This window comes from Mercenaria mercenaria, chromosome 17 (genome assembly GCF_021730395.1).
Source record: "Mercenaria mercenaria strain notata chromosome 17, MADL_Memer_1, whole genome shotgun sequence".
Classification (NCBI taxonomy): domain Eukaryota; kingdom Metazoa; phylum Mollusca; class Bivalvia; order Venerida; family Veneridae; genus Mercenaria; species Mercenaria mercenaria.
Genome location: NC_069377.1, coordinates 62,564,871 through 62,592,513, shown reverse-complemented (window position 1 = coordinate 62,592,513; position 27,643 = coordinate 62,564,871). Strand labels below are relative to the sequence as shown.

Genomic DNA, 27,643 nt, shown 5'->3' with positions numbered 1-27,643 from the left:
ATTATACTAAATTGACGGAAGGTCTCGAAAACTCAGTGACAAAAGCTGCCTTTTTATCAGGTTTACAATTCAGATCAAAATAAGGGTTCATTACATTGATAATGTAAGTTAGCATTTCTACACTTTTTCAATTACAATCGAACAAAAAGGTTTAATACCTTAATTGCAAGAACCTGGAGATGTTGTATGGCCAATTTTTAGCTCACCTGAGCACGAAGTTTGTGTTTGTGTTTAAATGTTCAAATTATTTTGATCTGTCAAAAAACATGGCCGCTAGAGGGCGTGGTCACTTTTCTCTATATGTATATAGTGGAAACTTTAAAAATCTTCTTCTGTGAAACTGCTTGTCCGATTTTAGAATAATTTTACACAAATGGTCCTTGTGTGACCCTCTACGAATTGTTCAAATTATTTTGATTCGTCAAAAAACATGGCCGCTAGAGGGCGTGGTCATTTTTCCCTATATGTATATAGTGGAAACTTTAAAAATCTTCTTGTGTAAAACTGCTGGCCCGATTTTAAAATAATTTTACACAAATGGTCCTTGTGTGACCCTCTACCAAGATTGTTCAAATAATTCCGATTCGTCACAAAACATGGCTGCCAGTGGGTGTGGTCACTTTTCTTCTCTGAATCAATAATAGCTAGAGACTTGATATTTGGCGTGTGATTTCAGATTTGTAATGTGTACCATAATTGTCCAAATTATTGCCCTAGGTTCAAACGTGTTGTGACATGTATATAATATAGGCTAACATAGAAGAAACCGAACTCTGTACTTATACAAACACACTTGAAGCCTTTTACACAGTTGAGCGCATTAGGGTCACTGACCCTCTTGTTTGTTTATTTCATCGCTACACAGCTGGTACTTGAATGCTATTAACGTGTCACCAGTTGTGCCTGAGCGCATCACAAGGCCTTTCCTATGTGTGTCAGTTACAACAAATTTCGCACTTTCAGGCCTTCCCGAATAGTTGCGTATGTCCCCTAACTTCGGCCAAAATGACGGGTACTTGTTTGCAGCCATTTTGTTTGTTTACGTATGATAAGCATTTAAGCCCCGGCTCAGGCGTAACAAAAATAAAAATCATGTATTAACAGCACGTGAATTACATTGTTTACATACATTTTTTTCTACCGTTAATACATAGGCGGATCCAGCGAAAAAAAGTAGTTTAATGTAAATGTTGAGTTCTGCTCAACCCGGGGCTAGAGGGCGTGGACGGTAGCATGCATTTCCACTACCGTCCATGAACAGGCTCAATCAAACCGAGCCTGCAACATTTTCGTTTTTGTTGTGTTGAGCGACCTGTGGAGTTTCCACTGTTTCCATTTTAATGCAAGAATGGCTGAGAGCAAATTGTTTGCAATGCGATTAATTGCATGCTTACAATAATCGAAACAGCATAGCCTGGAGACATGTCATTATAAATATATTGTATAAATTTATGGGCCAAATAGATGTCCTAAACGTTTTAAAGTCAAAGAAACTATCGACTGGATATGTGCGTACTGACACATTTGAAACACAACAAATGGTAACTTGCTTACAAACTGTTTGTAATACAGAGATTACTATTTGTATTTTTATTTTCTTCTAATGGTGCAAGCCGTTACAGAACTGTTGGAAACTGACGGCTCTGTCTAAGCGTAAACAATGGAAAAGTGGAAGTTTCTGTTAAATATAGGTCGAGAAAGGTTTTAGCTTTTACTCAGTATTTCACTTAATTTTGAGAATAAACCATGTTCATGTATGAAATACCATTTAGATACCTAACTGTATCACTGAAGCTTCAACAATGTCAAACATACAGTATAACAAAGGAATCTGCAGTGGTGCAATTTGTTTACAGACACATGCATCACAAAATATATTCACAACTACAAATTTGAGATATACATTTCGTGAAGAAGAATGAACCAGATATTAAAATTTATTTAAATTAGGATTTTAAATCCAGACAGAATTCTTTCTGATTTCCATAAATTGAATATATATAACCTGCTGCAAAATCAAATATACACTGAGACGTCGTTCTATATTTAGTTGTATGGATTAATATATTTCTAAAATCTATACAAAGATTCGTCGGAAGTAAAAAACGCAACCAAGTCGAGCAATAGCAGATTTCATTTAAAGGAGGTAATGAATTGTGCAAAGTCATTCATAAAGCGTATTACCGGCGGACATCTATTATCTGTAAACATTGAGTGAATTATAAACGACCCTAAACAGAAAATAATACAGTAATAAGTCCAAGTACTGGGAATCGTTTATTGCCACCACACGTTACTTACAGACTGATGTGCTGTTTTGATAGTTATAGATAAACCTATAAGAGGATCCTTTGGAAGCACAGAATGCGACCAATCAAATACAAAAGGAGACTTAATATTAAAGCATGTTTCATCATGTAACACTTACATACAATATAGTTTGTTTTGCAGTCGCATCTGTTGCTATGATGGACCAAACAAAATCAAAAGTCCAACAGGAAAAGCAACTTTAAAATATCGCAACCGCCCATACAAAACTCCACACTGAAATAAGGGTATGTGTAAATGTATACACGTATACAGCGGATGAGTATATGTACAGTGTAACACGAATGAATGTGATAATTATATAAAAGTAAGACACAAACATACATGACGAAGGATTCAATCAAACCGAGCCTGCAACATTTTCGTTTTTGTTGTGTTGAGCGACCTGTGGAGTTTCCACTTTTTCTATTTTACAGCAGGACACCGCCTTTGAACAGTCAGTGGCAAAGCCTAGAGATTTCAGATTCATTTACTTGCACAAATCCTCATTACTTTATCCCTTTCTTTATTCTGTATTACAATACAGTAGGGATAGTACCTAAAACTTTAGGTTATCAAAAACAATTAAGAAAACATCGTTGCTTGCTTTGACTGAAAATTATATTTTGATTTGATCATTTTGAAGCATGTTGTTTAATATTTTCAGATACTTCTGTTTTAATTTCCGTGTAGCAGCTCTTGCGGATAATCCTACCAATCAAGCCATTGATTAATATTTAATCCCCAATTACAACTGGATTATTGCGGGAAGAACCTGTCTCAATGCAACAAAAAAGTTATCAAACACATGCAAATTGACTTCAGAAAATGTTTTAAGTCTAATACATAAATTGAAAGCCACTGTTTACAACGAAGTTTAGATATAATGTTATTTTTACCATATCACAAATACAGATAAATGAGAAAAAATGTTTAGTGATAACTTTGAAAACTGTGATTACAATGAAAGGACCTATCTCTATCTCAAGTGTTTATGTACTCAATGACTTGATAGAAGCCAGAGTACCAAAGAAAACATTCTTAAGACATAGTTGCTTTGGAGCGGCCAACCTGTTCAGTCATCGTACAATCAGAGCGTGGTGACCAACTGTTAAAACGCGATACATTGAACATGCTGTGTTTGTCAGAACTATGTTAGCCATTGCAAACAACCACTTAATTATTTTAATAACTGCTGAAAATGACCTTGCCTTAGAATAATACATGACTGATTGTACGATTTTTTTTTCGGTGAAGAGAGTTTGAATTTAATCACTAATTCCGACAGCTCAAGACAGACAACCTAATGACATCACAGAAAAGGGTGTGTTTTTTTCCATTCTAGATATATCCAAACATCAGTTATATCACAAAAATAAACGTAAAAATTATACCTTGAAGTTTGTTTATCTACAACTCAATTTTACCGATCTGTTAAGCTGAGGGATGCAACTAGAATCTCTTCCCGTATGTAAATAATATTTCATTACTGATTTTCATTTAAGATTTAACCTTTCTTAACAGATTAATTAAAACTGGTCAGAGAGCTTGACCATACAAAGACATCGGTCATATGAAATGAAAGATCTTTTCAATCATCAATATTTGAAACAAAGGAGTAACGTAAAACATCTCCTTGTATTTGGACTCGGTGCCGTCAAATTTTCTGATCCTTTGGAATTCCGCTTTAGCCGATGCTACAGAGAGCGTGTGGATGTTGCACTTTTATATTTCTTCTCCTGAATAGGCTCGATCTAACGGAGTCTGCTATGATTGCACTTGGTTGTATTATGTGCTTCAAAAGGATCTTTTTTTTATAGATTTTATGTGCCCTGTAGCGGCCGTAAAAAAGCTCCCAGTACTTGGATAGAATTCTGTTTAAGACGGTGTAAGAGGTGGTGCTCTTTTCACGAATAGACTCAGTTAAAACGAGTCTACTATTATTTAGCTTGTTTGAATATTGAGCTTCCAAAGGATCATCCTACAGATTTTATTCTGTACACAAATATTTTACTTTACTTCAATTTTGGTTCATTATAGCGACTAACGGCACAAGAGTTAATTTATTTCTCAAAACCTTCAAAATAGGTACGATTAAGCTATTTTTGTATCAGCAATAATTCATCACAGTGAGTTTAGTTGTTGTGGAAAAAACTCCTTTTGCATAATAAATTTGAATGTTTACACAAGGTTAGCAGCTATCTTGCTATATTCAAATACACATTTCTATAGTAACTTATATTTATTACGCAAACTTGACTGATACTTGCCTTCTGCAATATCTATTTACTGGCATAAAGTTCTACAAGTGTTAGGCTGGTATATTTACGTAATATTTTTTTCATGTATTTTTAGGGAAGGGTATTAAAAATAGATAACTAAACATGACTTTTAGCATATTCCTCGATTGAAAACCAACACAAAAAGCATAACGTTAAAATGTCATAGCGGTAGTTTGGTTAAAACAATGTTTGTTTTCAAAATATGAATTTATTTGCAATGTCTTACTTATCGCTCAAGATTGAAAGCAAACATTTCCTTAAACAAATGTAAATTTGCCACGTTTTGTTTAACTTGATTTGGACCGGCTGAAGTGAAAAATACACACACGCACAGTAACTGACAATATTAACTACGTAAACTCATTACAAAAACAAATAGAAATATTGCTACAACTCGCCTTTCTTACACTCTCTACTAACCCTACATAGATAAATACAATAGATGTAATTTTACAATACAAAAACACGTCTTAGTGAAAAAGTGAAAGCCTCGCACTCTGAAAACGTGTCCGACTTTTAATGGAGTATGTAATAAAAACAACAAGCATACTGCTACATTTTATTTTGTTCTTGCATATCATTAATATCTGTTCAGGAAATAAAAAACCTCCACGATTATATCTAATTTAACTACCTGCACAAAGTAATATTATCGGACAAAAGTCACAATTAACTTCACATTTAAGTACATTTTACAGAATAAAATTGATTTACTTTGATTTAACAACATGTGAAATAATCTTTCAAACATAAAAATGCGACAAAAGTTTAACAAAATAACATAAAGTCAAATCAGAATTTCACAAAAGAGCAATATTATTTTTTGTACAATGTAAACGTAATATATTTTACAACAGTATATCATAACAACGGATATCACAAATGAACAATTTGTTTTACTTAACGAGAAGGATCGCATTTGTTTACGCTTTGCCTTAAGACAAACCCGGTTTGACTAGGTCTTCATTTCGTGTTAACCAGATGCTTAAAATACGTTTATCATAATGTAGGCATGCTTATTTTCAAGTGTGAAGGAAAACACGAGATGTCTCTCCGATCATATTTCAGACATGGACAGGCATCCAGTAGAACCACCGACCATCTCTAAATGATTTACCTGGCAGCGAAGAAATCGATTCTAAAATGTTGTAATACATGTAATTAACTTTAAAGCAGTTGTAAACGTATTCTAACGTAAAGTAACCTAACTGTATTTTATGATTGATATTTATCTGAGGTACATTTTTTCTACTTTCATATTATATAATTTATGTTAAAGTTAAAAAAGCATCTTTCAATAACTATTATGTTAGTGTAATTAGAACAATCTTCATTAACTACAAGGCTCTGTTAAATGCTATTTGCTTTTAGTTTAATCAATCTCAAAGTGAATGAATTACAAAACGTGTTCATTCAGCATATTGGCTGAAATACGCACAGACCCTGCAATTTTAATGGAGTCTGATACATACTGAATTTTATACAGGTACAAAAATAACGCTATTTCCCTGTTAAGATGTATCTGTGTTTTGGCGAAGTAAAACTACATATCTAAATTCGCGGAAAGCAAGTAAACCTACCGTTCTATAAGAAAAATAAATATAACATTTCCGTCAGCATTACTTACAGTAAACCTGTCAGCTATCAAAATACTAGTATGTTCTTTATTTTTCGAAATGTCCATTACGCCATGAAACAGTTTGATATTCTACCTATTTACACATGTATATATTTTAACTAAAACATGTATATTTTTTCTTGTCGCCTGGTGATGTGTTAACTGGTTTTGATATGTTCCTCGAAACATAAAATTCACTTTTTTCATAATTCTGATTACGTTGAATGCATATTTCTGCCTACTTACCCAAATTTGAAAAGTAAACGAATTGTCTTTAAAATATGTTGGCTTAGTTAAAAGAATACACATGTTTCAGCATTCAGGATCTAATTCTAACAGATAAATCACAAAAATAACAATGGAAATATTTTAACATTTGAGCACGATTCAGTGCACAACCATATATATTATCTATATGCTAACAATATGACGTATGCATGCTGATATATAGAGCACTGCAACATAAGTGCATGAACATCTTGAAAATAGTTTCAAATTTAAGAACTTGGCGACATTAGAAGCTAATATAACCTACCTTGTTGTGTATACATGTAAAACAAAAACGTTTATGCTAATTACATTCTTCATTTGATAAAAATGTAAACATGCATCTTACTCATGTCACTTGTGTTAACAGCATTATGAAATATCCTATTAAAATAAATAATTGCACGATGATTGTTCCTTTAATTTTATATCATTATGTTTTCTTATCAGTAAAATGATCAAGTTAATTAAGACGCGTAGCTTCAAATTTATTTATTGTTTTGAAATATATGTCCATTTTGGATGTGTATCGTTTACATATTTGTATGAATATATAATTTCTCGTATTGAGACAATTTGTACACACGCTTAAATAGGTCTCAATGTTTTTGCATTCATTTTCAATAGGCTAAAACCCATTGAAGACAAAAACATGCACAATTGGTTGATAAACAAGTGAAAGAAATATTGTCATGAATACAAAGTAACCTACTGGAAGATGACTAACTATCGCAACTGCAGTATAACCCAATGATCAGATATCTGTCAATAACGTATATATAATATTGTCCTGTATATACAATATGTTATAACGTACATCTTTGTATGTAAATTTGCATGTGTAAATCTAAAGTTGTTGACTGCGTATAGCATGTATAAATATAAAACATATCTTATATGTTTTAATCTTTTGTTTATAAATTGGTGGGGAAAGAGAAAAATCGGAAGTTATACTGAAGAAAATATACTAACACTTTTGACACACGAGCTTGTTATGTTGAATATTTCTATATGCATGCATTAATGAAAAAGCTACAGACATGACAAGAAAAGTGACCTAAAATATTTTACTGACCAAACATGAAAAGGTCAGTGTAGACCTTTGACCTCCACGTGTGACATTGAGTTTTAAGCCAGGGACCTGCATGTTGTACATGACACATCATCTCATTATGGGGAAAATTTGTGCCAAGTACGGACGGACAGGAATAATCCCTACTGAGATTTGACCGTGTGTGACCTTGAGTTATGGCTCTGGGTGTTCCAAATAACATGTCGTCTAATTATGGAGAATATATGTGCGAAAATAATATTAAAATCCCTTAATGACGTTTTGAACCGTACAACAAAAAAATAAACAAGAGCTGTCGGTAAACAGCAACGCTCAAAGTATTCTACAACCTTGACCAGCAAAATAGCTGAATGAAATAAAAGTAAAAGAAAAAGAGACATAATTTTGTAAAAATGTAAAACAGAGGTATGGACATGTCAGCTAATTGCAGTGGATAAGAGTGTAAAGTTTAAATCTGTTTCTATCAGTCGGTACTGAGATACGAATACGAAAAAGGTTCATAATTCTGTATAAACGAAAAGTGTAGTTTCGAAGCCTGTGGCGACATGTCAGTGAACATGTGTTTGAAGTTTCAATCCATTCCCATTAGCGGGTATTGAGATACCAGCATACAAAAAACTTGATTAAATCGGGACGCCGACGAATGAGCGAGTCTAATAGCTCTACCATTTCTTCGAAAGGTTGAGCTAAACAATACTATTGACCTTTGACATCTGCATTGACCTTGACCTTTGTCATAAGCGTTTTGGTGTTGCACATGTGTGCATGATACCTTGTTTCATTATGGGGAATATTTGTGCTAAGTAATATTGTAAGTCCTCAATGGATGGCAGACTTCTAGAATACAGTGTAAACCTGTGACCTCCAAGTGTTACATTGACCTTTACGCCAGGGATCTGAAAGTTGTGCATGACACATTGTTTTCATATGGGCAACATTTAAACCAAGTAATAGTAAAACCCCTTGATGGATGGCCGTGTTACAGAAAGGATGGGAGAACTTTGACCTCCATGTGTGACCTTCACCTTTAAGCTAGAGATCTGGGTTTTGCGCTTTTGTGCCAATTAATATTAAAGTCCCTTAATGACAAATCATGGCTCGGACACGGAAGTGCGGTCAAAAAAGCAAAATCCTAGAGTCCCCGAAACGTTTTGAACCAGTAGAGACCCCGTAAAGATTATTTCAACTTTACACGAATAAAAAATTTTCATTTAACACTTATTATACTTCATTTAACTTTTTTAAAGATACTGGGAATAGTCTTTAAACATGTCAAAACGGCATTTATGTCATGATTAATAAAATCGGAAACTGTTGATTATTTAATTTTCAGGAAAATAGAGTCCAATACCAGTTGAATCTCGTCAAAAGCACTAGAAACAAAGTCATATCGATGTTCCTCCGCATTCAAGACAAACGATATGTACACAGATTGAATCTGCTACATTTCTCTTGCTCAGCATGTTGATGACATGATTTAGCATCTAAACGTACACGTCCTTTTTGCATTAGTCGTGAAATAAAATAAGAGTAAACCTCATTTTGAAATCATATGTGAAAACGGCATTAAGACTATTCCCTACAAAATTAAATAGATACACACAACCTTATTACAGCAGAGATACAGTTCGAAAATAACACAGACTAAATGAGGATCACTGGAATATAAGCGATATTTAATGGACGACAGACTTGTCACGGCTGTAATGAAACTAGCCTGATAGTGCAAAATAATATTTACGTTTTAGAATTTTATCCACTAGTATCTATCTTCCTTTGTCGACAAGAAGCCGACTCTACACTTACACAAATAATACCCAGCATCCTTTAAAGATACAAAAGAAGAATCTAAATGTTGTTAACATTAAAGTACTTATTTTTTTATATTCCAATATTATGCCGATGTTTACAAATGAGTTAACTGTTGTCTAGACTAAGTAATCTTCATCATATATCTTTTTCATCGTCGGAGTAGTACACGTGTTCACGTGCCTGTTTCTGGACAAACTCTTCTTTTGTTTCATAGGTCGGTTGTGCATATTGTGTAAAGTAGTCTGTGTTGAAACTGACAGGAGCATCATAACCGTACCCGCTGTCATTTACTACGCTACCATTTGGTTGCACTGTCCCGTTTTGGTTTCCATAACCATACTGGTTATCATAACTGTCATATCCGTACTCGTCATTTTTGCCGCGTATGGTGCCGTTTTGTTTGGAAAAGCTTTCTTTATTTAAGCTTCCGTATGAATTTAATTTGTCGTCTCCTTTGAGCGTGTCTTCGGGTTTCCATGTGTTATCTTCCGGCGGATCAGCCCATTCCTGCTTTTCACCAGAAGCAAAAACAGCATAAAAAGCGACACCAGCAAAATGGACACAGCTTGCAATAATAAACACGCGCTCCCAGTCGTCCGCAGTCTGCAAAATGTATCATTATCCAATGAGTATCAACATAAAAACATCATATTTAGAATATTTTGTCAGTTTACGGGAATATCAGGCTCATTACCGCCAAAAGTTTCTCTGTATATTTTTTTTTCACACAGTATTCTAAAACTTATTCTGATATCTATAAATAATCTTTAAACAATATATTTTTCAATATATAAAATATTTTATTACATATAACGTTTTGATTAAAATTTGCATATATAAAAATCTACAGTTTCAATTTTGATAGCATTTCATTTTGAAATTGGTAGGAAAATATGAAAAAGGTTCGAACTAGTCATATTAAACGGAATAATTAAGAAAAATGAACGATTTTAAATGGGTCCATGTTATATAAATTTGTATTAAAATATTTTACAGACTGGACAGGAAAAGATCAATGTTCACTTTTAACCTTCAAGTGTAGCCTTGACCTTGAGCTAGGGGTCTGGGTATTGCGCATGACAAGGGGTTTCATTATGGGGAAAATTTGTGCACAGTAATATTGAAATCCCTAAATGGATGACAGAGTTATTGCCCGGAAAGGAAAACAAACTAATTGCCCTTTGACTTCCGAGTCTAACCTTGACGTTTGCGACAGGAGTCTAGGTGTTTGGCATGACAGGTCGCCTTATTATAGGGAACATTTTTCCAAGTAATATCAAAATTCCTTTATGGGTTGTTACAGACCTGACAGGACAACAAATATTTTACAGACTGTTGACCTTTTACCTTCAAAAGTGACCTTGACCTTTAAGCTAGGGGTCCGGGTTTTGCACACGACAAGTCGTCTTGTGATATGGAACGTTTGTGCCAAGTAATATCAAAATCCTTAAAGGATGACAGAGTTATTGACGGGACAGGAAAAAGACCATATTGACCCACAACCTCCAAGCGTGACCTTGACCTTTGAGCAAGAGGTCAGGGTGTTGCGCATGACACGTTGTCTGATTATTGAGAACAGTTATATCAAGTAAAAATGTAATCCCTTAATGAATGGCAAAGTTCTAGACCGAACGTGAATCAGACCCTGGCAATGCCTTGTTAACATTTGACCTCCAAGTATGACCTTTACCTTAATGCTATGTGTCTGAAAGTTGTGCACGACGCATTGTCTGATTATGGGAAACATTTGCGACAAGTAATATTAAAATCCCTTCATGGATTATTGAGTTACAGATCGGACAGGAAAAAAAAACATTATTGATATCTGACCTCCAAGTGTGACCTTGACCTTTGACCAATGGGTCCATGTCTTGCGCATGGCATGTTGTCTCATCATGGGAAATATATGTACAAAGTAATATTAATCCCTCTATGAAATGACAGAATTATTAACCGGACACGAAATTGCAGACGGACGGACGGAAAAGCGCAATCCTATAGTCCCCGAAACTTATTTTCAACCATTTGGAGTCTACAAAGTACAATACACGAAACTACTACTTTAAATGTTGTTCGTTAGACGTTGTTTTCAATATGAGATTCATTCCACACCACCGGTGTAACCAAGATTGAGTTTTCCAATACTGGCAAAAAAAGTGGAAACTTCCCTCAAATTATGCAAGTTTTTGATAACATTAGTGATTTCATGTTCTCAAGTTATGTACTCGCGTTGTATAAAATTGTTCAAATACTAAAGCCCATCTACAGTATTCCCAAATGAATCGCAATTTCTTGTACGAATTGTAATATTGGCGATTGCCATTCTTCTTGCTACCCACGTAATTTCTAATAGTAGTAAAAAATTAAATACAAACCCCTTTCTTTGTCAACGATTCCGTGACAATTGGACAGAGCATTCCGGCTATTGTTCCAAACCCGTTACTGAACCCCATCAATATACTGGCATAACGTGGGGCAATATCTAAATGGTTAACATTGAACCCTGCAATACATCAGAAATGGAAATGAAACTGAAAGTGTACACTAAGTCTAAACTGTAAAATTCCATCGAAAACGGAAATAGCAATATTAACAAGAGGGCCATTATGGCCCTATATCGCTCACCTGTTATCATTGCACTTGAGGACAAGAAGGTCCTCAGTAAAATATCAAAGTCCAAAGGACAGGAACAACAAAGGGAAGAAATTTAACCAAAAAGAAAAAAAAAATCTTACAAGGTATAGATATCTCAAAATACACCTAAAAATTGGAGGTACCATCCATGTTGTACCACAGAAAAGTGGTCTCGGCTTTTCCCTACGACCAATAATAAAAAAAGTTACTAAAAATAAGCTATTTATAGTAACGTAAAAGGGAAGTAATTAAAAAAATAAATATTGTAAGTGAACAAAAAAAGGATCTGCCAAATAAATCTGTTGACATAAATGAAATTTCAGATCAGTATCTTCATTAGTTATGGAGATATACCCATTTCAATTTGAAATAAAAGGAAGTAATTTGACATAAAACCAGTCCATAGTAATCTACCCTTGTAGATTACAAGGTGATTGTCTCTGTCCAACTAATAACAATAATGAAATTTCAAATAAGTCCTATAAGTACTTACTGATATGAATCCATTTTGATTACAATCAGGCGAGGTAATCAGATATAAAATAACTCTGGAACCTACGATTGGATCTGATTTGTCATGGAATCCAAGATTTATTGTTGTTGAAGATATTTTGGAAGTTTGTATCAAATAAAACCATAAATGGAGTCTCTATATGGCTGCAAAAGCCAAAATAGCTAATTTTGGACCTTTAAGGGGCCATAACTCTAGAACCCATGATGGAATCTGGCCAGTTCAAGAAAGGAACCGTGACCTTATGGTGATACAAGTTGTGTGCAAGTTTGGTTAAAATAAAATCATAAATGAAACCACTATCGTGCAGACAAGGAATTGTTGACGCACGGACGGACGGACGGACTGACGACGGACGAAGGGTGATCACAAAAGCTCACCTTGTCACTATGTGACAGGTGAGCTAATAAAAATGGAAAATTAGTTTGTCTTTTCATTTAGCATTTTCTTTCAAACAGTCGGCATACTTTAAAGATGATGAGAATACGTATGGTTAATCAGCTTTAATAATATTTATATCTTTATAAATTGTACCGGTACCTGAAATGGCGAAACCACTGAAGCCGACGGCCAATGTGAGACACACAATGGCTGTAGTCGTGTTTCGTGTAAAGCCAACACCCAGAAGAAATATAGCCTCCATTCCGAATCCTGCAAAATATGCAAACTACGAAGTTTTATATTGTACAATTACGGCATCAGTTTCAATATAGTGTACATCTTTATACTGGAAAGCAGAAATCAAACATTGATCATACTATAAATTCAATGCGCTAACAATAGGTCATATAGTGTTGCTAATGGGCAAAACGTAACAACGAGGTTACAAACAACACATGAATGCTGGAAGAAATAATCAAATCAAAAAGCGATGTTGATAGATAACATGCTGACAGAAATACAATTTACTTATTCTACAACGGCAATAAATAACATCTCACTTTTTACTCGGACAGGGTGAATGTCATGTCCGTAAGATTCGGTGTTACATTTAAGTGGGTGAAAAAGATTATTTCAGTCGGTGGAAAGTAAATATAAAGGAAAATATAAGATGATCCACTCAAACTATTAGTATCCTCTGTAGGATCATGTTCATTGGGGGTACTGTAACGTGTATTTTAGACTTAAATGGAAAAGCAGGTTATAAAAAATCGAAATAAGTAGCTCCAAAACAAGATTGTTTATATGCACACCTCCGCAATTGAAGATCTTCCGTACAACCGTTGTGGAAAGGATACCTCGGCGACGCAGAAAGTCAGCAATAAATCCTCCTATAGGAACTATTATCGCCATTATCAGATGTGGCAGGGCGGACAGAATACCACTCTACAAGAGATAAAAATTGATACATACACTGTATATTGGAGTGTTTGCCGCCTACAAAATTGATACATACACTGTATATTGGAGTGTTTGCCGCCTACAAAAAAGATATTACATGATATATACAGAGTAAAGGAAATAAACTATGGGCAACTTTTCTCCGAGTACAAAGTAAAACAACCTACGGATTCGAACTAAAATCAATAGATATCAATGTATATGCCTGACAATGAATATAGCCTGGACAAGCAATATTATATTGTTATATGACGAAATAGTTCTAACCAACATACTAACTTTGTAGAGATGGGTCTTACAGTGGTAAATGTACATGTAACACATGTACGGGTCGTTCGATAAAATAACGTTTATTTCATAGTGTTGTTACATATATTTACCTTTGACAGATCAAAGTCGAACACTTCATTGAAATAAGTTGGCTGCTCTATGATTAGGAGATAGAACGTCCAACTTCTACAGAAATTTGCCACCATGATGGCAATGACGGGCATAGATCTACAAAATTTTGTCCATGGAGTCTTCATGTCCTGAAAATAAGAAGTTGTATCATTTTATAATGTTGTTAATATTTTAGTTCACTTCTAACCTGCTAATCAATTTGCACTGAGTGAAAGCTAAATATTTGCATATTGCATGCCTTTATATTTAGCATAATTACGCATCTTAATCAATCCTCATTTTATGGCAACTCTTGTGGTTTACGTTGTTGAATTCAATTTGAAAATGTCTTTCTTCATATAGTAATACATAAAACAGAGCTTCAAAATAAGTTATTTGTAAATTTTCTCTGGCTATTAAGATTTATAATTGCTTCTGTTTAAAGAACAGAATACAAAATTTAATAACGGCGTAATTATAAACATCAAAATCATTACACCTTTACTAATCGTTCCTGGGAAGTACTACTACACTTGTTCATAAATATAACGTTTAAATCAACCAATAATGTGCTAGTCACTTTATTATCGTAGTTTTAAAAGATATAATTATTCAGTAAATAAGCTCTCAATTTAACTGCGTCAGGTCGTGAGGCAAAGGAAATTCGCAGTCAGAAGAATAAAGCCTAATGGTCTCACTTGTGACAATTAACTAATAATATTAGGAATTCTTTTTACATTTATTTTCAGAAGTGTTGTTTCCCTTTGACTGTATGCTAGAATATATATGCATTGTTATACAGGTAGCATATATACATCTACCTGAGGCAAGAGCGCAGGTTTTAAACCTACCCAAATTACCTCACAAATTAACAAGTTTACCAAAATACAAATCTGTAAAGATGTGTTATTATTTGAAAGACTTAGAAAACAATTTTTCTTGGATTTGTTATGTTATTCTTACTTTGAATGTCTTGGGAACTATATCTACATTACACGCCGTCTTTTTCTTTGTCACTTACCTTACTGAGGACTGATGTGTTTTCTCCAATGCATGTTTCAATATAAACACGTTCGTGTTCTGTTATGTAAGGATGATGGCCTGGTGTATCAAATGCTAAAAACCACCAAACAATTGCCCATGTTATACCCATAGCACCTGTGAAAATAATGCCAAATATTATTTCTAAAGTTCCATAAGGTTTGAAATATTCTGTAAAACCTGATAAACCTGACAGCATGGCTAGAATAGCTTTACGTTTGTTACTGCACCTGAACGTTTAAAGTTAGCGATAAACAGAGATAGTCAGAAACAAAATATTTATGTCAATCAATATTTAAACATTTAACAAAAATATTTGATAAAGCAAAAAGGAAAACACATGATACTGATATATTATGTTATGTTCATAACATAAATGTGGCAGTCACATTATAAAACAAATGCATTATGACCCCTTTAACTACAATTACAATTTGTGATACTTTACTGGCAAATGTCCTATTATCAAATATAAAATATAAAACGATCATTACATTCATAATGTAAATGAAAACAATTTTTGACATAACAGTCTGGACAGCCTTAATATCGCTCTTTTATTGACATTTGATAGAAGCAGAGATATTGTTTATTATTTTATAGGAGTTTTATTAGACAGAAGGTGCCTAAAATATTGGAAGAAAGAGACAGCGTGAAGAAGATTATTGAAAACAATGGTATTCATCAATTTCTCGAGACAATGTTCTCTTGGCATAATTGAAACTAACAAGTGGCATCGTGCAATGCCGCCAGGCCTGATAAATATTTGTTTGTAGTCCTTTTTGTTCCAAATAAAACGGTTTGAAATCTGTGAACTAAACTGGCAACAAGTAATTAATTTTCTATGCAAATTAATTTGCTGCGTTGAGGCCAGCAACTATTTTACTATCTATTAACAACCGCCGTTCTATTTTATATAATGTTCCTGTGAAGAATACACAGACGGCTTGAACCTTGTGTGGATACAGTAAAGGCGTATTCTTGCTTTTCACATAACTTATATGAATATGTTTCATTTTCAAAGTGTGTGTTAAATCTATTTTCATAATTTTATACGAATCAATTGAAAATATTTAGAAGTAAAAGCGGTGTAAGAATTGTACACCTTACCAAAGACATAGAATCCCGACTGCCATCCAAAACTTTTGGTGAGAATACCGGACAATGGCATACCTATCACAGCACCGGCATAGGATCCTTAAAGTAGAGGCAAACATGTATAAGCTATATACAACCTTTCAGTTTAAGCAAATTAGAGAAAGCCTCTGTAAGATTTTATCACAAAATCTGTTTGAAAATCTTTTGGAAGCATAGAAAGCAACTAAGAAAAGTGTTCGGTTAGAGTCAGTTCATAACAGGTAATGAAATACATCGCCTCTAACATCACCAAGCACCATCTTCAGATGAACTATACTTTTCTAATATAACGAATGGAATCGATGATAACCAAGGTCTAGAAAATACAACAACATTGAAGAATCTTAGTGCGGATCGCCTCACAGCTTTTAAATAGTACTGTTGTGACAGTTGATAAAATCTGTATCAAATCCGTTGGAAACCACTCAAAATAATTGTTTGAATATTTTTTTTTTATTTAACGTCGCACCGACATATGATAGGTCATATGGCGACTTTCCAGCTTTAATGGTGGAGGAAGACCCCAGGTGCCCCTCCGTGCATTATTTCATCACGAGCGGGCACCTGGGTAGAACCACCGACCTTCCGTAAGCCAGCTGGATGGCTTCCTCACATGAAAAATTCAACGCCCCGAGTGAGGCTCGAACCCACATCGATGAGGGGCAAGTGATTTAAAGTCAGCGATCTCAACCACTCGGCCACGGAGGCCCCTTTGAATAAGTCTATTCATGAGAAGTAATGAGATTTGCAAATACGTCAGCTTTCCTTACCCTCACCCCATCCCCTTCCCAACACTTAACACACTCCTCGGCACCGATTTAACTGGAACCCCTTTTACAGAACATGGAATGGAATCCAGGATCCAAATGATGAAATAAAATAGAAGCACAGTGAGTCAAAGTAGGGGGAAACTTTTAACTGTCTTCACACATACTTAAAGACCTATATCGTTATCATTAACACAATCTTAACAATGTCCTTCAGGAACATTGAATGCAATTGCTGTTTACATGCGATGAAGTATATGTTGTAGAAAAGCAGATGGCGATTTTATTTCTGTTAGGTGACCCTTCAACATTACTTCAGGCACTGGCTTGTACCTTGTTCCTAATTACCTAGTCGATTACGGAGGTCGCATGATACAATATGTCTTAAAGGAAAGTAAGAACAGATTACAAAGGAAAACTATCTCTCTCAGTTTTGTATAAGCATAAAACACATAAATGCTCACCACATTTCTGTTTATTTAACATAACCCATAATTAAAATGAAAAAAAAAATCTTCTGAGAATTTAATAACAGAGTTAAAATGTTTAAATGTAATGGCAGTTGTAATTTAAATGCAAAATGAACTCCGGAGAGTATTTTATGCAATCCCGAATAAAGTGTTTATATTCTCAAAGGTATGTTACACTTATTACACTGTTATTGAAAAGTGATATTTTTGTTTTAATGTTATTATGGTAATTAAATTTTGTTCACGCTAATCACGTAAAACAATTCTGTTCTCCCCTAGCTATCTTTTAGATATCACTACAGCAGTTTGCAATGTTTCGTCAAATTAGTTTGCTTGTGATCAGAATAATAAAATCATACTGAAATTCGTATATCATAGCCAAAGATATCAAACAGTGACCTTTCTGGTATTATAAATAAAGTATACTTGATGTCTCATGATGCCTGTGATGCTGAATACTAATTTGGAAGACTATTGATCAAAGACTGAGACTCAAAAGTAATCGAAACTACTGAATGATTCATAAGTGCCGCTGTATTGAGGGTGTGCCAGGAAAACGGAATGTGTCTATCAAATGAAGTTGTTGATACATAAAAGATGTAGACTTATTTTAGAGCTAAATGACCTAACTTTATGAAGCTAGAAGTAAATGTACCACAAAATGCTGTCGTAGCCAGTTTGGATCGCTCTAAGGGTGGGGCCCAGTGACTCCAAATGCCATGGCAAGCTGGATATGTAACACCCTAAAATAAATAAAACGAAAGTACAACACACAATTTATATGCAATAATATCTTATTTGCTACAAGATATTTTCCTTCAGTGAACAGGAACTTAAATGTTTACAGTGATATAGGAACACTATTTAAATTCTATTTCGGATTGACCCTTGTTATTTCTAGCATAACTGTTTTGTCACTTGTGTTAAAGCTTATTCATTTACTTATATTGTCTAGTCCAACCAGGGGTATTTGATAGCACCGTTTTGCCGGTTGTACTCCCTCCGTCTCGCTGACTTTTATATTCATTCAATAAAATGTAACACATTTTTATGATGTATCACATTGTAATATATCTGTTGTAAAGTGATATTAACACAGCTAATCGGGTTAATTTGCATATTTATCTATTTATGGCATTTGAACTATATGGAGGATTGCATCAATGAAATAACTTTTATTGGGGGATTACCGCTCCTTAAATTATTGAAAGAGTTCCAATGCTTTCTCCTTTTTACATTGTTTGCATTTGTGACCTTGGAAATGGTTTCCATGTGGTCAAAACTTTAATAACAGAAATACAACGGCTGTATTTGGGTTCAATCAAATCAAATCAAATGGATTTGGACTGTTCAGAGTATGTGTTAGTGTTATTTACATTTTATTTTAAATGGTTTCCTTCAACTTATTTTATTAAGTTTTTTTCTTTAAAAAAATATGGTGGTAAATAAAACGATAAAATGATTTATCTTGAACAATAATTGTTAGCGAAATTGAGCACTTAACAGTTTGGCATATACAGATTGGCGTTTATGTTTTATTCGACAGCACATTATTTACATAGTCCTAGCAAAACCAGTTTAATATACAACATTTTTAACAGGCTTTTTTTTTTCAAACCACTGCTGGAATAAACTTTATCGTATCCGACTGTGACAACGTTCCCAAAATGTTCATACTCATATATGTATTAAATAATGTATATGATAGATAGAACAATAACCTTTCTGAGTGGAGTAAGTGGTTCAGTCTAAACGTATACAAAATGAATGTAAGAAAAGAAAGTTTCGATTTAAAAGAAATTTTAAAAATGTTGGTTTTTTGCACCTGAATACGATACAGTCATCTTATACTTATTGTACTTTCAAAAATAAATAGAAAAAAGTTTCCTTTTATATTGTATGTTAAAATTACACATTATTTTGTTTTTGATCTTGTTGACTTTAACGTCACACTGACACAATCTGGAATCATATTAGAGGTGGAGAAAGACCAAAGATGCTGTTCTGGGCTAATCTGTCATTTTAAGTAACAGAGATATTACTTAACACCAAATATAGATTTGAACAACTATTATTTAAGAATGGTTAGGAATGCACATGATACCAGAACTATTCGTTTCGGTTGAACTTACCTCAACTAAACCTTGAAGAATTCTTACAGCCATGACTAAACCATAATGCACCTGGGCAGCCCCGGGCACGAACAGATTTAGGAACGCCGAAATGCCTATGGCTAACCCAAAAATTCTGAAACATAAGACATGAAAGAGTTTACTAAAACATTTCTACCGGAAAATTTCTGTTTTCAAGTAATGTAAAATGTATCTTGCAGTTTCTTGATATGTTTCCTAAAACCAGCACGCCGTGATAGAAATGCAGAATATCAAAGACCGATGAGGCTTAATGTGTTTGACACTCCCATCAACAGCTTAATTCTGCAATAAATGGATTTCTCACGATTTGTCTTTCATCCTGGAAACATCTGAAAGCATCATGCTCAACGTAAACTGATAAACAGAAGCTAGTATCTGAAATATGTCATTCCAAATAAATCTTAACAAAACCTCCAGGAAATTGTCATTAAACGATTTAGACATGTCCTTTACATTAATGCAGACTGTGTTAATACACTATCATTATTTTCCAGACTGAATGATAGTCAACATAGCGATTCTTCAAAATGTGTTATTTTATAGCAAATTGATTTTTTATCAGTCATAAAGTATACAAGATGCTCTTTGTAAATATGTCTGTATCTTTTTTGCTAAAAGTGAACCAATATTTTTGTTTAAAGCTACTTGAAATTAAATGTTTATTCTAGACTTCAAATAATGATTTTTAAAATGATTCTCGATTTACATGTCAGGAAATATATGTGTAACGTAACATGATCCAGATTTATTAACGATGAATTAGGAGAACACGATGGGATCGTATTGATCCGGAGGCGGCGTGGCACCCCCTCCCCCGAAAATATATCAGATAGGCCTACCTGATATTAACCTTTCTTTGTCTATCCTATATCATGGCAAATCATTAAAGAGAGAAGGTATAAGAGAAAGACATGTAATTGACAAAACAGTCTAAACTAAAACCTACTGGGGTAGGGGGATTGAGGGTATTTAAATACTCGCAGTTAGTTGGAGCAATAAGGTGATTACAATTTATCATTGACATAATTCTATCAATAATAATATATTCGTATGTATTTGTGAACTCAAACCATTTTAAAATTTGGGTTAGCAATTTAGAGTTATGAGATCTGGCAGAATTGAAAATTACCTCGAAGCTGGCAGCCTAGATGCTAGATATCCACCTGGAACTTGTGTTATTATATAACCCCAGAAAAAGGAACTGTCCACTACGCCTATTGTCTCGGGAGTCCAAGTAAACTCCGGTTGCTATAGAAATAATAAAGCAAAACAGACAATGTACATTTCAAAACAAGCAGAAAAGCAATATTTAGAGTCAGTTTGGCTCCGGAAATTATACAAACTATACATTTTTTAAAAAGAATTATAAATGTGATAGATCTACTAGTATATTCTACATGACCTTTTGGAAACTATTTCGCGCCCGCCACGTTAGCTAACTAGGTAGCGAATAAAACTTTGAATCGACAGGTCACAGACGAGGCTTATATTCTCCACGACGATGTGGCCAGAAGATATTTATCCCCGATTCCAAAATATATATTGAATTTGCAAATTTACTTGCGGAGAACATGACTGTCATTCCTGGTGAATTGACCGCCGTTACATAGTTGAATCAAAGGGTGTTAATCCGTTCCAAACTATTCAGTTTTACGTTCAACTGTTTAGACGTATATTTTAAGGTATGTATAACTTGAGTTCATATTATGACGTTAATCATCTTAATTCTGCCAAAAGCTGATTAAGCGCACCGAAGCTTTCTGCATAGTCCCGTAAATATTTTACACAGTTTAGGAGAAAGGTCAGTGTGACCTTTCGTGCCGTGATATTTTTATATCAGCAGAAAACATTCATTGCATAACTAATCGTCCTTTTAAACAAACAATTGTTTCTCTCTCGAAATTATAATTCCCGAAGCAACGATAAACCCATAGACGCCGACATTGACGTATAGTCCGCTTAGCGTTATTGTACCCAGGTCCAATAAAAGTCAATACATTTCTAAGAAACAAGTATTAAATGCATATTACGACATGCCTAACAGATCTTATAGCACGAAGTATTTTATAAATTCAATTCTTTTCCGTCTTATGATATAAATCATAGACTTCTTCGTATTACTTCATCTGTTCTATGATTTAGGTGGTTTAACTTGGCATTTAATATAAAAGTATCAGCCAACAAATGATTTCATGTTATATATCACCTATTCAGAAAAGGGAGATGTTTCATTTTATGCGTTTACACCAGTACATAATTATGTTCTCTTAGAATTTCTCAGTGAACGATTTACTGCAAACATTTGTAAAGAATCATTTTTCAAAATATAAATTTTAATTGTCGTTGACATTGTGATGTTGAAATAATGTTTCACCAACATCGGGCTAATGCAATGCAAAAAAAATCGTGCAAAGGATTTAAGAATACGCGATGTAAGACCCATTAGTCGACATCCTGTGTCAGTAATTAGACACAACGTTCATACAAAAATGATGAATACGACAATACCTGCTTCGTGAGAAACACTTAGATATTCTAGAACATATCAGCAAGGCAATGCTTTGTCCCACCTAATATGTTACCATGTATATAGTGTTGTATTAATAAACGGTAAATCTGAATACCATGTGTCAAAATACAGTGAACTGCTTTATAAAACGCAATGCTTCAATAGTTCTACATATCTTCTGATTGTGGGCTTCATATTTTAAACCTTTTCCTGCAATATATGTAGCTAACATTTGACGAAGCATTGCGTACTCGCAGAACTCTATGATTCATAAAACACATATTCCAAAGATGAAATTCAAAAATGGCACGACATTCGTTCAAACAGGGAATCATTTTCATCAAACTGGTTTTGTTGCACTGAAAATGTTTAAGATCAAAATAGCCTATGCGTGTGCTGATTAACCAAAAAGCTCTCCTAAAGGCTGTCCCAATAACAAATTCGAAAATTAACCTTTTTGAAACATTTCACCAAAACAATATATTGTTTCCTGTTAAACTTCAGAATGTGTATTGAAATCAACCCTTTAGAACGAGTTTCTTCGAAATCTCTTTTATTGTCATAAATGATCCCTATCTGCCTTTAGATTGAAAAAGGTCGACAATACCCATATCTTAATCTTCTAAAAAGAAACTGCTTTTAGGACCGACAATGACAACGAATAGAGCATGGATTGATTACTATTTACCTCTTTATCACAGCGAACCTTTTGAAGACCGAAAATCGTGATATAAACCCTAAATTTTTTAGTCCGTTTTCATGCATGAATGATTTCAAAATTAAAACATTAGAAGTTTATGTTTAGTTTGGTATCAGAAACGTTGATTCAATTATTCACAGTTTTAGCTGAACATCAAAAAGTGTTGCGTTTTTAAAGCGATTCAGTATATCATACATACGTTCAACGTAATTATTGTATAATTCTTACATTTAGCAGTCCATCACCGTTCTCGTCGTACGTTTCGTTCTTAGTCATTCTGACAATAGCCACGCCCATATTGCAGCGAATACCAAATGAGATCATGAAACCGATGCTGCTGAGTATGGCCATCTGGTATCTCCTGGCACAGAAATCGCACCTACATAGCCATGACACCTGCAATATACAATGTTAAATTGTCAAGCTGTATGAATTCGACTTGCCCCTAACATTGCTCAAATTTGATAAGTGGTACTTATATAACGGAGAATAGTACACTAATTAATTCTTAACTTAGAAGTAGGTTTTCAACAACTGAGTGTCCAGCTTGTTGCGTAAAAGCTAACCCGGGTCAAATTAGTTAGAAACGTAAACTATGAATGTGAATTTGAAGATCTGCACTTATGTAATTCCTTGTAAGTTATGTTAATGATATTTGATGTAACATGACCCATTTTAAAATATTTTTAGTGTATTCTTCATACATCATTGGATACATAACTGGAAATTTATGACGTTTGTTTTCATGTATTCGTCATTTGCACACTTCAGACAGATGCAGTTACCTTTAGCATACTACCGGCGACTGCAGTCGCCCTCACCTTACACTGCTACGGCGTTTTTTTTTTTGTCGCCGAAGTAGGTTGGTTTCTGTTATGGTAAACACCATCTTAGATGTCAAACTCTATGGCACAGTTTTATATATCTTTATTTATTCACAAGAGTTTAGCACTGACACACAACTAGAAAACTAAAGTATCTGTCATCAACTACTAAAGCACTGGAACACAAAGTTCTTTCAGAATTTTATATCTATGAAAATAATGGAAATCAAACCAAGACAAATGATGTTCTGTGGCTAGCACCGAAAAATAGTTAATTAAAAAAATACATGTATGAAACAGCATGTGTTATGAGTAATGTTTAGAATACATGCACATGAACATCTTTATTCTTATATAAAAAAAAATTTCTAAATAGTTGCTTACCAAAAAAATCATATACATTTCCTTTGATTTGAGCGGGTGACCTAGTTTTTGACCCCACATGACCCAGTTTCGAACTTGGCCTATGAATTATCAAGAAAAATATTCTGACCTAGTTTCGTGAAGATAGGGTCATAAATGTGGCCTCAAGAGTGTTAACAAGCTTTTCTTTGATTTCACTGGGTGACCTAGTTTTTGACCCCATATGACCCAGTTTTGAACTTGGCATAGTAATTATCAAGATAAACAATCTGACCAAGTTTCATGAAGATAGTTCATAAATGTGGCCTCCATGGTGTTAACAAGCGTTTCTTTTTATTTGACCTGGTGACCTAGTTTTTGATCCCACATAACCCAGTTTTTGACTGGGCTTAGAGATCATCATGATAATATTCTGTGCAAGTTTGTATCAAATCAAAGCATAAATGAAACCTCTATATGGCTGAAAGGGCCAAAATAGAAAATTTTGCTTCTTTGGCAGTAACTATAGAACCCATGATGAAATCTAGGAACCGTGATCTCATTGTGACTTACGTTGTATGTAACTGTGGTTAAAATCGAATGTAAAATTCACTTCTATCGCGTTCACAAAGTAAAAAGTAACAAATTTGGCTCATTCAGGGGTCAATCAGGGAACCTATGACTGGATCCGACGGATTCATCATGGAATCCACAATCTATTGTTGTTAAAGATATTTTGAAAGTTTGTAAAAAATCAAACCATAAATGAAGTCTCTATATGACTGCAAAAGCCAAAATAGCAAATATTGGCCCTTTAAGGGGCCATAACTCTGGAACCAATGACGGGATCTGGCCAGTTTTCGATAGGAACCGATATATTAGGCCAATACAAGTTGTGTGCAAGTTTGATTACAATCGATTGCAAAATGTGGTCTCTATCGTGTTCACAAGAAATTGTGGACGGACGACGGTGATCACAAATGCTCACCTTGTCACTACGTAACAGGTGAGTTAAACCAGACTAGGTATAACTGAGTTTGTTACATATAGACACACATTCCAAAGATGAAAGTAACATATGTATGTTATATGTGATGAATGGTTTAGATTCTCAGACATCACTTCATTTATTTTAAGCCCACGCTTAAAGTAATCCCAAAATGTTCAAATAGTTAGAAATGCAAACAGTTTGATTATTACTGGGTGTCTCACTACATTTTAAACACTGTTCCAAATCTAATTTTTGCTTCTGGCTTACAAACAGAGTCAAAGTTTAGTGGTTTTAACTGCCCATGCTGTATTTGTCAGTGCATTTTTCAGTGAATTGTTTGAATGAGAAAATAATGTATGTAAGATTGCAATATTTTTCAATTAAAGTTGGCCGACTGATTCAGCCAAGAAGTCAGTGTTATTATGTCATTTATAATTTCAGCGTTGCTTCATGGCCTAGTCAGACAGAAATATCACTCGACTAACAAAGATAATTTTCTTATTTCTAAAAGTACGTAACAGGGTATGTATGAACTCAATAAATGATACGTTAATTCGATAGTGATTTTCATACATTATAATAAAATTCTCTTAACCCTAGTACCATAGGTCATCCTTGTACATTCGGGACTACTATCTAGTGACAAGCTAGAAATCATAATGTCTGACACAATTAAAAAAAAAAAATCTCATTTCCGATTTAAACGGCCTGATAATCTAAACAGTAAGCCTGATCATTCATTAATAACTAAACTGATTAGAATTTTCGTTCCCTATTTTTTGTACATTTCCCTTTACCAGAAACTAGCATGCATGTTCATATTACTGATACTTTTCCAAAAACCTTAATATATAAGTTTAGGTATAATTAATAAGTTTTTCATATCGCTTGAGAACAAAACAAAGCTAACCAACACCCAACAAGCATCGTTAGTTACGTTACATACGATAGCCATGTATTGTCGAGTCAACTGAAAGAAATGTATTGTAAATTTTAAAATTAAACCATTAATTATACAACATTATACCTACTTGCCTAAATGGATTTTTCCTTATTAATGCGAACTTTATGATTCTATAGAGAGAACACTCGTCTTTACATGGGTCGACGAAAACTGAAATGTACTACAGTTGCGTACATTGTTTTGGTAATTTTTAAATTGAAATGCCCGCAAGCTTAGCTCAATAGGGAGAGCGCAGATCTACGGATCGCGGGGTCGTGAGTTAGATCCCCGGGCGAGGCGTATGTTCTCCGTCATGATTTGATAAAAAAAATATTGTGTCTGATATCATTTGTCCTCCACCTCTGATTCATGTGGGGAAGTTGGCAGTTACTTGCGGAGAACAGGTTTGTACTGGTACAGAATCTAGGAATACTGGTTAGTTAGATTAACTGCCCGCCGTTACATAACTGAAATACTGTTGAAAAATGATGTTAAACCCAAAACAAACAAACAAATTTACATTGAAATTTATTTTATGTATTCCAGTGAATTATAGAGTTTTCTCAGTGAAATAAAATTGATAATCCACTGTTTTGAAACAGTAGATTATCATTTTTATTTTCCACTGTTTTTGCCGAACTAGTTCCGGTCCTCCGTCGCGATTGAAGTCAAATTATATACCGAGCATTATGAATACCGGGGACCATAATGACGATGACGTCGTTAAAATGACGTCATTTGTGTTATGCTTTCTGCTGACCTTTCCCGCGATTTTCGACATTAATGCATTACGCAACAAAAGTAGAGTTTTACACATGAAATAAAAAGAAAATTTGTTTGTTTCAGTGAAATATAAATTTTATTTCACTCGTGAGCACCAAAATAGTCATTTTCACTCGTGGCTTCGCCACTCGTGAAAATATCAGTTTTTGATGCTCACTTGTGAAATAAAATTGATATTTCACTGAAACAAACAAATATCCTCTATATATTAAAAAAAGTTTTCCTTGAATATATTTTTCACTGGTATGGAAACGCAAAATTTGTAAGGTAGTTTAAAAAACAAAGACAAATATCAAACAGGGAATGCCACGTACCAAAAACGCAGCCTCCCCAAAACGAAACCCACAGCACGCAGACGCGTACACCACAAACACACACACACGCGCGCGCGCGCACACACACAAAGCCAACACATTAGGGCAAAACGAACAAACAAAGGAACACAGTAAACAATTGTATACTGTCACACAAAATAAAAATATTTGTTCTTTTTACACGTGCCATTCATCTACAAAGACAAAGATCTTGCATATTTCGGTAAAAGATATGTGACCGAAATATTCAAATTAAGTCTCTGTTATTTTAACATATTACACTAGTTATAACTTTAAAGTCGCTTGGATATATACGAAGGTCAGTCAATAGATAATACAGCTGCTTTAATATTTTAGATTGTTTTGTTGGGTTTAACGTCGCACCGACACAATTACAGGTCATATGGCGTCTTTCCAGCTTCTAATGGTGGAGGAAGACCCCAG

General features: G+C 34.2%; 1 protein-coding gene across 2 annotated transcripts in view; it reads right to left on the bottom strand.

The window, feature by feature from the left end:
- Positions 1-5,134: 5,134 nt before the first annotated feature.
- The window catches only part of LOC123536572 (vesicular glutamate transporter 1-like), a 173,797-nt gene continuing 151,288 nt past the window's right edge, over positions 5,135-27,643 (bottom strand). For both annotated transcript variants that reach the window (XM_053528375.1, XM_045319877.2), the window contains exons 5-15: positions 23,231-23,398; positions 20,923-21,041; positions 19,773-19,887; positions 18,296-18,383; positions 16,377-16,463; positions 15,247-15,383; positions 14,225-14,374; positions 13,697-13,829; positions 13,044-13,154; positions 11,734-11,861; positions 5,135-9,961 (exon numbers count right to left, since the gene is read on the bottom strand). In XM_053528375.1, the coding sequence (XP_053384350.1) occupies positions 9,494-9,961; positions 11,734-11,861; positions 13,044-13,154; positions 13,697-13,829; positions 14,225-14,374; positions 15,247-15,383; positions 16,377-16,463; positions 18,296-18,383; positions 19,773-19,887; positions 20,923-21,041; positions 23,231-23,398 (1,704 nt within the window). In that variant the 3' untranslated portion in view covers positions 5,135-9,493. The remainder of the gene's footprint in view (positions 9,962-11,733; positions 11,862-13,043; positions 13,155-13,696; positions 13,830-14,224; positions 14,375-15,246; positions 15,384-16,376; positions 16,464-18,295; positions 18,384-19,772; positions 19,888-20,922; positions 21,042-23,230; positions 23,399-27,643) is intronic.